Source organism: Vidua macroura, chromosome 13 (genome assembly GCF_024509145.1).
Source record: "Vidua macroura isolate BioBank_ID:100142 chromosome 13, ASM2450914v1, whole genome shotgun sequence".
NCBI classification, from domain to species: domain Eukaryota; kingdom Metazoa; phylum Chordata; class Aves; order Passeriformes; family Viduidae; genus Vidua; species Vidua macroura.
Window position 1 is genome coordinate 19,540,355 of NC_071583.1, and position 15,178 is coordinate 19,555,532.

Genomic DNA, 15,178 nt, shown 5'->3' on the forward strand with positions numbered 1-15,178 from the left:
TTATATATGTTGGTTTTGAAAGTAAAAACTCAAAACTCCAATGATGAACAGAATAGTCATCTGCAAATTCCACCATAAAACACAGAAGTATATTAATTCACCTCACAGATATAAGAGAATATCAGTTGCAATAAGTTCTTCCTTCCTTTCTGTGACAACAAAAGCACCCAGGTTTCAAAATGACTCATTTTCTTAGAAAAACATTTTGTATGATTACATTCTAGTATGCTTCTGGAGCATAAAATCTCAGTTCCAAGAACTGTTTTTACTTTTAACAGTATTAACTGCTAAATCTGTTAAATCTTAATTAAGCTGTTAATATCTTTTACACTTTTCTCTAGGAGGTGGGAAGGATGTATGGGACAAAGAATAATGGGGTTAAAAGTCCCAGCTGAAGCGATGCTAGAAAAGACTTCTCCCAATTCACAGACACAAACGAGGTACCAGAGCTCAAATACCTGCTTATCCTGTAGGTCTGAAGAGAGTTCATAGCTCTCCGAAAGCGATCTGGACCGTTTGATGGCTTCCTCCTCGGCCTGTTTGCGCAGGATGGAGGTGGAGTGCTGGAGCTTGGGCCGGCGGGCTCGCTGCTGGCCCGGCGCGATGGAGTAGAGCCCGTAGGGGTGCTCGTAGTGCTCGGGGCTCAGGGCGGAGCTGTGCGTTATAGGGCCCTGCGGGTAGCCGGAGGGGCTATCCAAGGACGTGCCGGTCTCGCTGCTGGGAGCCTCCCCCTCAACGCTGCACAACAAAGGAGAGACAGCAAAAGCCTCGGGTGAGCCCAGCACACCAAAATTCTCAACAGCAAACAGCTTTAGTTTCATTTTGTGTAGGCATCTAGGAAGTTTTGCTGTTCACATGCAGGTGTTATGGGTAACGTGGCTTTCATGACAAACACCACAGGTTTTGCTGCAGTTTTTGCTGCAGTTTTTGCTGTAGTTTTTGCAATCTGTCATGCCCATGACATCTTCAGAGCATGAGTTAAACAGGAGAATGGAGGTTTCAACCATTATTTAACTTTATACAGTAATTACTAATAACATACTGAGTAAGTCACTCAGGAACTACTCTGTAAAATGAATGAAAACTTCTAATTTCTTATAAGACTGCTTATTTCCAAGTTTCTCTATTCAAAATGACAGATGCTTATTTATGTCTTTCTTTGCTTTGACCAATTAAAGCAATATTTTCTTAGCCTTATATTACAATTTGACATAAAAGGATTACTTTCATGGAGATTGGGATTTAATGGATCTTGAGAGCTATGATGTTTCTAAAAACTAAAGTTTGGGAAAAAGTACTTGCAAGAGAAATCTCATTTATTTCCCTGCTAGTGAAAGACTGCTCCCATGGGATACTTTTGGCAGGTTTTGGAGTAAAAGCATCTCAAGGGACGGTGTTTCTAGCTAATGAAAGCAACATGGTTTCACGTGAAGAAAGCTCAATAGCACCTATCTGGCAAAGAGACTACTTTGTTTTCATACAAATGCTTTTATTGCTAAGGAATAAAGGAAAGGAAAAACACCTTTTCTATTAAAAGGGTTGCACACAATAGGAAACATTTTAAAACCAGCCCTAGGTGTATTCTGAAGTACTGATGACTAATAGCAATTTGTATTTGGGTTGTATTTGCAGGAGGGCACTCTCACGTTGCAATACATGCACTTTCACTCTTCCATCTTTTCATGTTTCACAGCACTATTTACTGTCTGTCTCATCCTGTGTACACAGAGCATTGACAGAAAAACGAAATTTTACTTTTTTTTTTAATCCCTCAAAAGACTCAGTAAACACTTCACACATGCATCAATGCAAGCAGCACTTCCCCTACCTTTTGTTTTAGGAACAATGCATCCAAACTCCAAAGAAGTAAAACTCCACATTCCCACCATGCTCTATATTTTTTCCTTCATTCATATATGCTTAAAAACCCAAGCCCTCCTGTTGTCTCTCAGCTGTCCCTTCAAATTGTACAGAGCAATTTCTGAAAGAATGTTCTTCACCGACTGAAGAGCTGAGGGTTAACCCCGGCCAAACTCTCCCAGCTTGAACAGTTTGTACTTTTTAAAGGGAAGGATAAAAAAAAAAAGCCCCTTAGATTTCTTAAAATGCTTCTATAAACACGTAAAACTGAAAGCAAGTCTTCTCTCTTTGCCCATGAAAATATTACTCCAACCAAAAGGTATTTTCAAGCATACTTAACCCAAGCTGGAAATATTTGCAGCGTGCACACATTGCTTTTTCCAAAAAGGAAGCTGACAGGAAACTAATCCCTTTCCCTCCGTGATACAGCTGGCTTTCAACTTAAAAATGATAAACTATCCAGAGTTCTGCCGGTGACATTGAAACTGTGTAACCACCCGCTAAAAACAAACAAATCATTCTCTCTGAAGCATCCATTAAAGATATGGTATGATACTGAGCTGCTTCACGTTCTCTATTTAAACACCGAAATTCCTTCCTCTGTTCTGCCAGCTGTGAGCTGTGCTATTTTGGACATCACATCCTAGCTGCAAGTTTATTTGTAAGTACTTTCCATACAAGCATGGCAAAGTTGTTTTTAACAGGAAGGCTGGAATTATCTTCTTAGGTTCTGTTGACGTTTTCTGCCTTCCTCACCCTTGCATTGTGAACTATTTAATAACCCTTCCATGCTGATTATAACCTCCTGTTGACATTTTAATAATGCTACCTTCGATGGATCCCTTAACCTTTTCCTCAAAAAAAAAAAAAGGGTACTGCCCTAATCAGAAGTTGGAAGGATGTCTGCCCAGAGTTCTGACTAAAGTTAAGGGTTTCTTCTTAATTTCTAGTTTGCCTTTTGTGCTTTTTCCAGATATAAATGTGATGCTTGACTGACTGTAGTGCTCAATCTCATTTTGCTCATTGGCCTATTCCCTGCCACCTGACCTTTGAAGCATGGAAGTAATTACCCTTTACAACAGGCACAACAACAGCCCTTCCAAGCAAACACACGTGCACAGGCTTTAAGGTTTTCCCCCATCTCTTCCTGGCCTCCCTGGAGCAGCTGAAGCTCCATATGAATTATTTCATTAAAGTGAAACTTCACTAGCAAAGAAAAGCAGCTTGCTTTCTACTTCTTCTACTTTACATATGTTTGGAGAAGAAAAATATGTCAACACATATGACTTGTGTGAAGCTGTAGGGATGGCAAGTTGGATTGCTCCACAGAGAGGAGCAGCACAGAGCTGGCAGCAGTGCTCACCGAGCCAACTCCCAGCACTTCCCAGCAGGCCTGGGTCACTGGAGGTTATCAAACATAAAACACCCATCTGTAAGAAGGGTGGGAAGGGGAGTTTGGGGAACTCCAGATGTGCCAGCCTGACCTCAGTGCTGGGCAGGTCACAGAGCAGGTCACCCTGAGTGTCAACACAGGACAACCTGGAGATCAGGCCTGGCCAGCCTGGGGCTGGGAAAGGCGGGTCCTGCCTGAACAACCTGCTCTCCTCCTGTGACAAGGTGACCTGCTTTAGTGGTGCGGGACAGGCTGTGGATGCTACCTGCTGGGACCTCAGCAAAGCCTTTGGCACTGTTCCTCCCAGCCTTCTCCTGGAGAAACTGGCTGCTCTGGACAGGTGCTCTGTTCCCTGGGTGGGACAGTTTAAAATCCGTGTGGATGTGGCGCCTGGGGACATGGGGCAGGGGTGGCCCTGGCAGTGCTGGGGAATGGTTGGACTCAGTGGCCTGAGAGGGCTTCTCCAACCCAACAATTCTGTAACTCCTACCCAGACTCAGAACACGAGCCAGTCACTGCAGGGTTACGAGGGTGGTTTTTATCTGTGCACTTATTGAAACTGCCAGCACACAAAAATGTCAAGGGCTCTGCTCCAGGCCTGCAGCAAGAACCAGGAGAAGTTTCCCTGGGACTGAGGGAGTAGCTGAGACACTTCTCCAGCACTGCTTCACTTCCACACCCTGCACACACTGCCCCTCTCTGAGGAGTGAGAAATTAAGTATATTAAGCACACTACAAAAATGGACAATGTAATACTGTTAATTACTTAACATAATTACTTATGCTTTTACCATATATACATATATATATATACACACACATATATATTATATTAAAGAAATGTTAATTAAAAGTCCCAACTGGAATTATGAACAGCTTCTTAATAAAGGTCTCCAATTTGAGGCATTTGCTACCTACCAGACATGTCCAGTACAATTATTGACAATTTCATTGTTTAAAAAAAAATTCTAGTGAATTAATTTGGTTTATCTCCCTGCAATGTGCAACTGCATATTACTAGTGAGCCCAGCAATCTGTTGAATATTCTAATTGTGTAATATTAGGAGAATGCAAAACAGCTGAAATTAACCTGTAAGTCCAACTGTTTTATTGCACTCCTTTTTCAGCAGAAAACAGACATTCATTATCTGCCAAGACAGAAAAAGTGAAAGGTTGCTTGCAAGAATTTTACAAAGAAGCAGAGAAAGGAACAGCTAAAGAATGAAAATGAAATATTTAAAAATAATTAGTATTACTAATATGACTTTGCATGAAAAAAAATTAAAATAGAATCACTGAAAAACTTTATACAACTAAATAACTTTTTGAAACAGTTGCCAGCACTGACTGAATCAGCATTTTATCAAAAACTGAAAATTTTTTCCTGCATAAACCTCAGCTTGTAATACAGTTTAAAAAATCCAGGCTGACCAAAGGGGAGGAGCTGCTGTTGCTAGGAAAAGGTCCTGATTTTGCAGTAATTTCCCACAATTCAGGGATGAGTTCCTTTCAAGAACTACCTAATAAGAAGAAGCTCTGTCTCCTCTCTCCCTTTCCAGTTGTGTGGTTAGCCATGACCAAAGCAAAACATTCCCTCTCCAGGCATTTTAGCAGCACAAGCCTGGCAGGTCTTTTCTTCCCTGGCTCTCATTTTACACTTTCAGTTATTACTTCTAATCACAAAGGCTGTAATTAGCACCAGTATGCTAAATCCACTACCATATTTTAAAACAGTAAAATATTATTCAGGATGTTTGACTATCTACTGTCATGGTCTATTTTTCATTTTTATATTCACACCTTCCTTTTCCTTCAAATCTTGCCAAACTATTAGCAAAGAAAAAAAAAAAAAAAGCACAACAACATTTGAGCTTAAAACGGAAATCTTAAAAAATATCTGAATTCCAGTAAGGAGCAAACCCCAGGCTTTTCCATAAGTATGGATTTATCTGTTCCACTGCCTAATAGCGAAATGGCCAGAGGAGCTGTTGGTTTGGATGCAGAGGCACAAGAATTTATCTGTCAGAGAATTTATACTATGAAAGACAGACATTTGATAACCAGGAAAGCAGAAAGTCCCTTTCCTCCCGAGGCCCAGAACCTTATCTTTAGAACTACGTGCATATAAAAAGGAAGTATATAACAATAACATCACATGCAAGAAATGATTCAGTGCTGCCTCTCACCCCAGAAACCCCCCAGTTTACAAGCAGTCAAGTGTCCCTGTGCATTTTTAAAACTAAAATATGAAGATAATGGGAACATATGCTTACAGAAATCACCCAAATGTTCAAACCAGTTTGCTGCAGATTTAGTTTGGAACAAATAAATGGAACATGTTTCTAAATAATGCAAATGCCAAACCCAAACTGCATGCAACATTCTAAAATAGAAACAAGAAGACCCTCCCAGCAGAACAGAGCAAATGCTTGAGAAGCTGTTTTACAATGAGCATTCTCTGAAATCAGTATTATTTTCATCACTCTTTCAGAATGGACTTTCAACAGTGCAATATAAAGTCATGAAATTGAAACCAGGCCCTAACAACTGGATAGTACACACATGAGAACCAATCAGCATTATATTAAGCCTGTTAAAAAATTGTTTTGGACACAAAGAGAAGTATGACAATATAATAAGTTTGTGCTGTTACATCTTTAAAGATTTTTCCTTAGCATTTCAGATCCTTAGAAGCATGAACACAAATTCAAGGGTATACAGAATAAATTAATTTTCTTCTATATTGTGGAAAGGCAGCATGAGTATTACAATTACAGCAACAAAAACATGCCCAGCTTAAAATTCTAGTCAGCACAAGATGATAAAGCCACTCAGCTTGGCCATGACAATCCAAGGGCTCTGCTCTTTGGGAAGCAGGGAGGTTTTAAAGCAGGGCTGTGGTAGAGCAGCAGTAAAACTCCAGGTAAAACGCAGTCAGCACAGCCTGAATTCAAACTGAGCTTAATGAAGAATCGATACTTTATTTTATTTGTTGCAACAGTGAATCATTTGCATGAGTGGTTCTTCATAAAATTCCTCAGCCAAATCCACCCTTCTCTCACTTGCCTGCTTTTCTCTGTATCCATATAATTTATTTCCCTCTTCAGGGAAAAATGCATGTAAAGCTGGTTCCCTTGAAGTCACATCTACTCACAGAACAATTCAGCAAACTCATCTTCTTTGTCCCAGAAACTTTTCTGTCCATAAACAGCAACACATCCACAGCTGAAGTATCCAGATACCTTCTTGGGACTCTGCCTTATGATTTATGAGATGGATTTAAATGCAAACCACAGAGTAAAGCTTTTTGCATTAAAATCTCATTTCATAAACATCATTTCCAGTAAAACTTCTGCCTCACTCAAAAATAATTATTCTGCATAAACAGGTCCAAATGCCCAGGGAGGAAGAATTGCTATGCATCTGTTTTACACCAACCATCTCCTTCTAAAATGTGGAGGTTAAAACCAGTCAAACTGTGATCTTAGCTCCTAATTATAGATTGCCACTTGAAATAGATCCGAATTCTCTACCTAGCCCACAGAATGCAGACCAGAAGTCGCGCGTGGAACTAAGTGGGTAACAGAGAGAGCAGGATGGCAGCTGCTGCAGCAGCTGGTATGGCCAGACACTTCCAACATGACGGCTGAAACAAACCACTCAAATAGCAAAAATGTTTAGGCCAAATGTGGGCATTCCACATAGGAACAAACCTCTCCAAACGTTAATTTCTTGCACATAACTTTGCCTTTACACGTGCAATGAAGCCCTGGTTTGAATGTGTAATTTTAAGTGATAATTGCAAGCAGAACTCTGCTCTCCAGAGCTGTGCCTCCCCACACAACTTCACCTCACACGAGCACTCCTTTGGCACAGGGTACACCCCGCTGCTTCAAAGCTGCCTTGTGCTTCAGAACCTGTGCTGCTCTCTGCCATGAACGAGGAGGTGCATTTAATTAAAGCTCTGATGTGTGCACTGTATTATCTCCAATTACTCCACCAAACCTTCTCCATTAACTTCCCAAAATGCAGAACTGGCCATATGTATTTCACACAAGCCATGGTTTAGCCTTTTTCTCCACCTCCCAGTACAACATTCCCCACTGGAGTGAGAACATTTGAGCAGAAGTTTATTATTAGTGCAGTTTGAACTAGAACCTAGTCCTTATTGCCCTGTCTGGTTTGTGCTGTCTAGTAAATAGAAGTCAATTATACTAAGAACTTACACAAATCCCTGAATTCAATAAGCACAATAACATTAACAAACCAATCTACCTTCAAATACACCCTGCCAAGAGTTCAAAGCCGTTATGATGGACAACAGCATTCACAGGCAGTGACAAAAGCTTTGATCCAGGAAAGAAATATTGACCAATGTGTTTTACTTCCAATGCACTCTCAATTCAGCTGTTTCTGTTCAAAACAAATGAAACCTTTGAATGCACATCAAAGTAATGTCCCAGGTAATTCATCTGACTGAAGTTAAATATCATTGCAAGAAAAATCCAGACAACATTTGCATGTGTCTCAGATGCAAACCCTAACAAAGCAGTCACTTATTCTGTAATATTCTGTGTGTGAGAGTGCCAATAACAGCAGCCTGAGTCAAACAGTCTGAGAGCCATTGAGGGAGGGCAGAGCTCCACAGGCAGGTACCCCTGAGTGCCCTGCAAACCTGCAGCTGCTCCCTGCTCCAAGCCCTGATTCCCAAGCTGCACAACAACCCCAGCGCCCATCCCCTGGACACTGCCAAGCTGTAATTCTCACTAAATAACCCCATAAAAGGCATTAACGAAAACACTTTTAGAAAAAGGGCATTTTGACCCACACTCTCAGATGCCATCAGTAGCAGCAGAGAGCAGAGTGAAAGATGAGAGGTTATTTTCTCCCCACTGAAGCAGAATGCAGGAATGAATGCGCTGTACTTCTGACATGGAGATGGACAGCAGCGGGATGGAAATAGAGCCAAACAACAACCCACCCATTTTAGACAATAAAACAACAGGGTTAAGTACTAAGAATATCCCTTTGGGAAAAGCTTATTGAGACTATCTTCAGCTTCCATGGAGCACAAGGAAGGTTAACCAGCTCTCAGATCACCTTTGTCAAACAGTGGCAGCATACTAGCATTCAGACACAAGAATGCACAGAAGGATCCACCCAACCAACCCTCCCCAGTACCATTCAACGCCTCATGAACCTCCTTGCTGAAGGCAAAACTGTATTTTATTGTCATTATTTAGCAAAAGTAACAAGGGGACTGGCAGCACCAACAGAAGCTGGGTACAGCTTACAAATGTTCACTTCTATCTCAGGTGAAGTCAGCCAGCATCACTCATTGCCAATCTGTGTCAATCATCACCCAGCATATGTAAATTCAGCAAGAACTCTTTAAAAAATGGGTATTATTAAAAGATGACTATGGGGTGATAATTTGAGGCTTGTGGCTCAAACCAGTCCAAGTTTTAGAATTTTTGAAGGTTTTTTTATGGCCAGTTCTTCTTTTTGATGTGTCAATGTAAAACACATTAACATCCAAAAATGTCCTGTATGCTTCAAAAGGATGCTTTGTTTCTTACATGGACTAAAGCTAAAAATTTTAATGTAACTGTGGTGTCTGTGGGATGGATCACTTAACAAAATCTGTGAAGGTCTGCCTCCCACTGCACACTTTGTCCTCTCCCTACTAAGCAAACCTTTACACAATATGATAAGCTTGAAATATTTGTGGAGTTTCTCAATGCAGCTGTAGTAGAATTTGACCTCAACTATTTACAATTTATTTAGATACACCATTCAGCAGTGGAAATCCTCTTAATTTAGCAAACCCACACTATATATGACATGTACTGAAGATAGTAAGATATTAGCACACATTCCACTGTCTATATGACACGCCCTTCAGACACTGCTAAGTTTAAAAAGGAAGATTTAGTGTCTGCAGCTGAAAAACCCTGATTTGCACACACAGCTGAAGCAGCATTTGATACAATGCAAGAATCCTTGGTGTCCTGCGCCAGCCACCCTCCTCTTTCACCTCTTCAGCTGTTGTGTCAAGCCTGTCCCAGGAAGGGGTGACAGAACAGCACTGCTGCTGAGCAATCAGCTTGCTGGCAATCAGGTTCTGTCAGAAATGAGCACTGATTTCCTCTTTCCAGTCAGGTCTTGGTGGATAGAACTCTTCTTTCCCCTCTTCTGTTCCATGTATGATTGAAACATGAACTACTTTGAAGATGCTTAACCAAATCCTGTTTAATGAGTCAATATTTCATTACTTACCCGGAAAGTTCATACCTAGAACGTTCTAGTTAACTACATAGTTAAAACTATCTCAACTTAGATCAAATATAAATCAAATTAATATAAATCAAATCAATATAATAAAAAATAAATATAAATCAAAGGAGATCAAATAAAGCCTAACCCTTGACTAATTTTAAAGGTTTGCCCCTGCACTATTTGAAATGCTTACAAGTACGACGCAGTACAGAGTGCTAGGAACACCTTGGGAGCAGACCAGTCTTTCCCAGTATGTCTGTGAGGGAAATGAAGAACCAGCACAAACAAAGAGCATGCAGAGGGTCCATGCAGCAGAAATGACAACAAAACCACCTTCCTGTACTGGACACTGCACTGAGTAAAGTCTAAGAGCACTAACAACTGTGTTCATTTAGACTATATTTTAACTTCTGTAGCAAATGAATGTTGTACAAAAGGACCTATTTAGAACAACCAAAGGACTTTCTTTCAATAACTTATATATTGTTATTATCTAATGAGTTGCGCTTTCAAACAATGTCACTGATGAACATGAGGTACTTTGCTGTCTCTCTAGGATTTAAGAAATAGTTGGCCAAAATTATCTTCTTTTAAAATCAGAAAGGGACTTCTAGTGGTTGGTTGACTTCCTTCTGTAATTACAGATAAAACTCAAAAAATTACAGAGTAACATACTTTTAAAAGCCAATCCAAAAGGAGGATGGGCTGTTACAAGTCTGATCAGAGAAACCTCTCACTGATCTGAATCTGAAAGTATATATAATGTAAAAGTCCCACTCCATTTTAACCACTGCACAAACCCTCCTCTTTGACTGCCAGCTTGGCTGTGCCAAGTCTCAAAAAATAAAAACCAACCCAAAAAGAGAATGAAACCCTACCAGTTTTCTTTAAGGGAAAACAATGTAATTTGGAAATGTTTAAGTGCAAATGGGCATGGGAAACTCTCAGCAGGTAGGAAAGAAAAGGATGAGAACACAGCACTTGTTCCTGCTCCCAGTGAAGCTCAGGGTGTTGTTACCCAGCCAGTGAGAGCAGGAACTAGCCTTGAGCACTCTGCACACATCAGGAGAGAGGTGTTGTATCTCACTGGAACAGGAGCACTGCTCACCTCTCTGTAATCACAGGCATTCTCATAAAAGAGAGTTTTTATCCTCTGCTGCACACCCAAGGTTTATATCAGAGTGTACAGAACATAGTGTTTAAGGAAACCAAATAATAGATTTTTTTTGTTGGAAGTATAGGGCTCGGTGGAAAAGACAGTGTGGTGGATGATGCTTACATTCAAGGCAATGTGTTCAAACACAGAAGGTATTTGCACACATACTCAAAGATACCACACATAAGTCTTCACTCTTGCAGAAAAGGGACCTCAGAAGATTGCTCATAACCTCTAAATCAGCTAAAGAGCTGACAGATGCTTTTTCTCATTCACAAACTTCCTTCCTTTTACATTTCCTCCCCATTATGCTGAGTCTATACATTTTACAGCTCTTTCTCTGTCAGAGAGGAATTAAGTGTAGGCTTTCAATAGAACTTCTGACTCACCTCATTGATGACAATGAAAGAGTAACACAGGTAGCAATTCCTGCCTCGGAAATCTTTTACTGCACACACAGGGAAGTGTGTGGAGCAGTTTCTGGGCTGTGCAGGACATGTTGCAGCTTCCTTTGGGTGCAGCACAGCTGCCTAGCACTGCTGGCTCCCAGAACCACTAACACCCTGCACTGCCTTTAGCTTGGAGTTGGATTGAGGATCCCTCTGGGTCCCTCCCAGCTCAGGAATATTCTGTGACAGTGTCTGTGATGGGGATGCAGCTTGGCTTAGCTGGGGCTGCACGGGAGGCTGCTCAACCACAACAGAACATGAGTCTAAAATACACAACTTGGGTAACTCTTGGTCATCTGTAGGCTCTTCATCACAGCAAAGTTCACAGATCTTTCCACAATGGAAACGTGTGTTTTAGGACAGGGGCAGAAAGCAAGGGTCACCACTTTGTGAAATGGAAATGTGATATCGTGCAAAGACATTTTGAAAATCTCAACCAAAGACAGTGAGAAATGGTCTTGTGTAACATGTTGCACTGTGGTAGGAAAACCTGGAATACTTTTCTTCTAGGCTAACCTAATCAAAAACATCTTAATGACTTCTTAATAACAAATAAAGAATCCAAGTTTGCATCACATTGTCATCATTTGGGACAAGTTCCATTAAGTCCAGGTAATCCTCTGCTCTCTCTCACTTCACAAGGCATTAATGACTAGTATTAATAGCTGTGACTAGTATTAATCAGCTGTGAAGTCCCATTCTCTCAAATCTAAGAGTATTAAAATCAGCTCCTTCTTCAGTTTCTACTAATGCCTGACATCACTGGTATCTTCTAAAGAAGGCTCACAGAGTAAAATACAAGAAAAGAAAATATAAACAAAAATAATGAACTTCCTTTCATGAATCCAAGAACAGCTGAGATTATCTAATGTTTAACACCTTGTGAAAAGGTAACTTTGAAGCACTAGAATCACCCCAGACACCTCTAGAATGGAAATTCAACAGTCGATTCACAGCACATTACTATAATGAAGAACCACACAGAAAGAAAAATAATTTTATTCCTGATTGAGAACACAGAGTGATATCAGATTGAGAGAAAACCTATTCTTAGGCTGCAACTCCACCAGAAGGTCAGGGATTTATGCAGGCCTGTTCTCTGTACTCAGATCCCTGGGAGGTGCAGTTGGATCAGGAACACCGCTCCCTCTCATTTGAAGGATGACTTCCTGAGCACAACCCCCAAACTAGGAGGGAAGCCCTGTCTCTGGTAGTGTCTTAAAAGGCAGGACAGCTTCCAACTAAATCATCCATTCCTTCCCATGGGTGTACCCTTGGAATTCTGTGCAGGCACTGACATGGCCTGTCCCAGTCTAACCATTCCTACTCCAGGCTACTAAAAAGCATCACTGCACCCGAGTTAAACCCAGCTTGGGGTCCCACTGCCATTTCCAGCTCTCTGTGTGATCTGAGATGGAGCTGGGCCCCTTCTGCCATAAAGCTGGGGAGTGAAAATTAAATTAAAAACAAACTGTGAATGCTCCTGCAGTGCAGAGTCAGGGCCGGCTGCAAACATTCCCTGCGACAGAAAACCCTTCAGCCTTGCTGCCTTTGCCTTGTGTAAGGATGACTGGAAAGGTCATGGATATATTAACAAACAGAAGGAAGTTGGTTTTCTTTCTCTGTGTTCATGACACATCTATCCCTGTTAATCTGGTGAGTTTTAGGGGCCACCGGAATTTTTTTGGACTAAATAATGCAAGCATTTCTCAAAACAAGCTTAGGATTCTTTTTCTATGGCCATGCCCTGTGTGTAGCCACTGATGTAAATGCAAGTCAGATCATAGCTGTGGCATTTTGTTTGTGCTTGCACAGCAGAAGGCAACTGGGAATTGTGTCCTTTGTTTATAAGCACAAGTTTAACTGGGATGACACTGAACTACTGAAAGAATCTCATTAACAGATATAATACAGCAGTTTCCTGCAATAAAGGCTATCAAACTCATCATTCTAGTTTTCTGCTTCTCTCACAGGGACTAAATGGTTTGATTTTTTTTTCATCATACCAAAGCTTGTTTTATTTTACTTTATTTTTATTAAAGACATCTCTACAATTATTTCATGAGAACGATTCTAGTCTTTTGTCTATTGTAAGGAAGCAAAAGGATTTATTTAGCTAAATTTGCATTCCCCTTTAACGTAATACTGGGGCTTTGTGCTACAGTGGATTAAAGCAGCATCTGTTCTTCTCTGGAAACCTGGAGTCAAATCACAGCAGTGCAGTGAAGTTGCCATCTCTGTCTGTACCCTAAATGGAACCTAAATAAATTTCAAATGGATTCCCAGAAGACATGAGAAGGGCTATGTAAGTAAAATATTTTTGATTAATAAGTCTTGCTAAAAAAGCCCATGATCAGTAACTGGTTTTTGCATAACAAAGATGCATGAATTAAACAAAACCTGTATTTACATATTTTTTGTCATAAAATGGCAATATACAAGATACTAAAAATGAATTTTTAGCCCCAAACACAGGGCTGATTCTGCTCTTGTAACTACACAGCCTTCTGAGGCAACAGAAATAAAGCAGTGAACTCAGGAATATGAATTTGGCTTGTGGCCTGTACCCTGTTTAAATACAAATGACATCTAAACAAAGCATGGCTCACAAAAGCAATGCACCAGCACAATTTCCCCCCTAACTCATGAGCCACCTCCTCATAGATCCAGTTGCTCTGTGGATCAGGCAGTGTCTGGGTTATGGGCAGATCCTCACAAATTTAATTTGTAACAAACAGAGCAATCAGGGCTCCACCTTGGTTACAGTTTCTGAGGTCTCCTGCAGTTCTGTTATTAAATAAACATTAAAAGAAATAACTGATTGACAGCTGCTGTGATTAAAATATGCCTGACTCTGAAATTAATGATAAAATTACCATTGGGTCTAACAGAGGAAGAACCATGTAAATGCTGAAGAAGCAAAAAAAATTGCATCCTGAAAGACCTTTATGAATTATGGTAAATCCTTGCAATGAAAATGTACAACAATCCAGACTCAGGCTGTGGTGCTTCACATTTTTTTTTTTTTAATCCAGTATTTAAAAATACAGTACCTTAAACCCTCCTTTGCACCTCTCAGAATCCTGCAGTAACTGGAAGCCTCACGGCTCACTCAGAACGCAGCTCCACACTTCCAGCACTTGTGTCCCAAGGTTTTACTGGTCTTTGAACAGTGGTGTTAAACACCAAGAAACACAAATGAAGTATGTGAGCAGCTGTTTAATACCTACAGGTAATGGCATCCACCACCAGAGCACTGACTACCTCTAGACCAGCTTTTGTTATTCACCTCCCTCTCACTGGTGCTCAGGGCAGGCAGAGTTTGCAGCATCCTTAGAGCAATCACCCAAGTGTGCTCATCAGCTACACCATTATGAGGCTTGCCTCTTTGCAGAGTTGGAGCCCTGAGTTGACATCTTTAGACTCCAGGGAAAACATCATCAGTATGAAGGTAAACTGTTGTTTCAAAGGAGTTGTTCCACCCAAAGTCCTTGCACTCCTCTTGAGGCCCTCACAAAGGCATGAAACAACCCCAGCCTCCAAGCAATGGAAAAGTTTTCTCCTCATGAAGACCCAGTATTGGGAGAAACACTTTCTACAGCCATATGAACAGATTCTCTTGAAAGATTTTTCATTTTGCAAACATGAAATGGTCACAGGGTGACAAAACCCATGTAAGGCCATGAAATCCTAAGAAATCACTTCCCATTTCTCCAGAGGAACACTCAGCAAACCTCTGGTGAAGGCACCTTCTCAGCAGAGAAGGTCTCCTTGCCCAGCAGGCACTCCCTGGATCCAGTCCCTGCATCCTTCCAATACAAGACTCTAACAGGAACAACAAATCAGAGTTACTGTTCAACTTGGTATTTGCACTTTTCAGGGCAAAAACTGAATCCTTGGGTTTCCTTACCTGAAAACTGCAAATTATTCCATGAAACTGAACTGCAGGTCGTTTATTAACTGCACCAGAATTCCCAGAGAGCTTCTAAAGGGGCAAAGAAACTGAATGCTGTTGATACATGGAGCACTATGGTTTTCACT

At 40.8% G+C, this 15,178-nt stretch overlaps 1 protein-coding gene across 10 annotated transcripts in view; it reads right to left on the bottom strand.

The window, feature by feature from the left end:
- The window catches only part of IQSEC1 (IQ motif and Sec7 domain ArfGEF 1), a 278,419-nt gene that overhangs the window by 38,381 nt on the left and 224,860 nt on the right, over positions 1-15,178 (bottom strand). For all 10 annotated transcript variants that reach the window (XM_053989153.1, XM_053989155.1, XM_053989154.1 and 7 more), the window contains one exon: positions 459-738. In XM_053989153.1, coding sequence (XP_053845128.1) covers positions 459-738 — 280 coding nt within the window. The remainder of the gene's footprint in view (positions 1-458; positions 739-15,178) is intronic.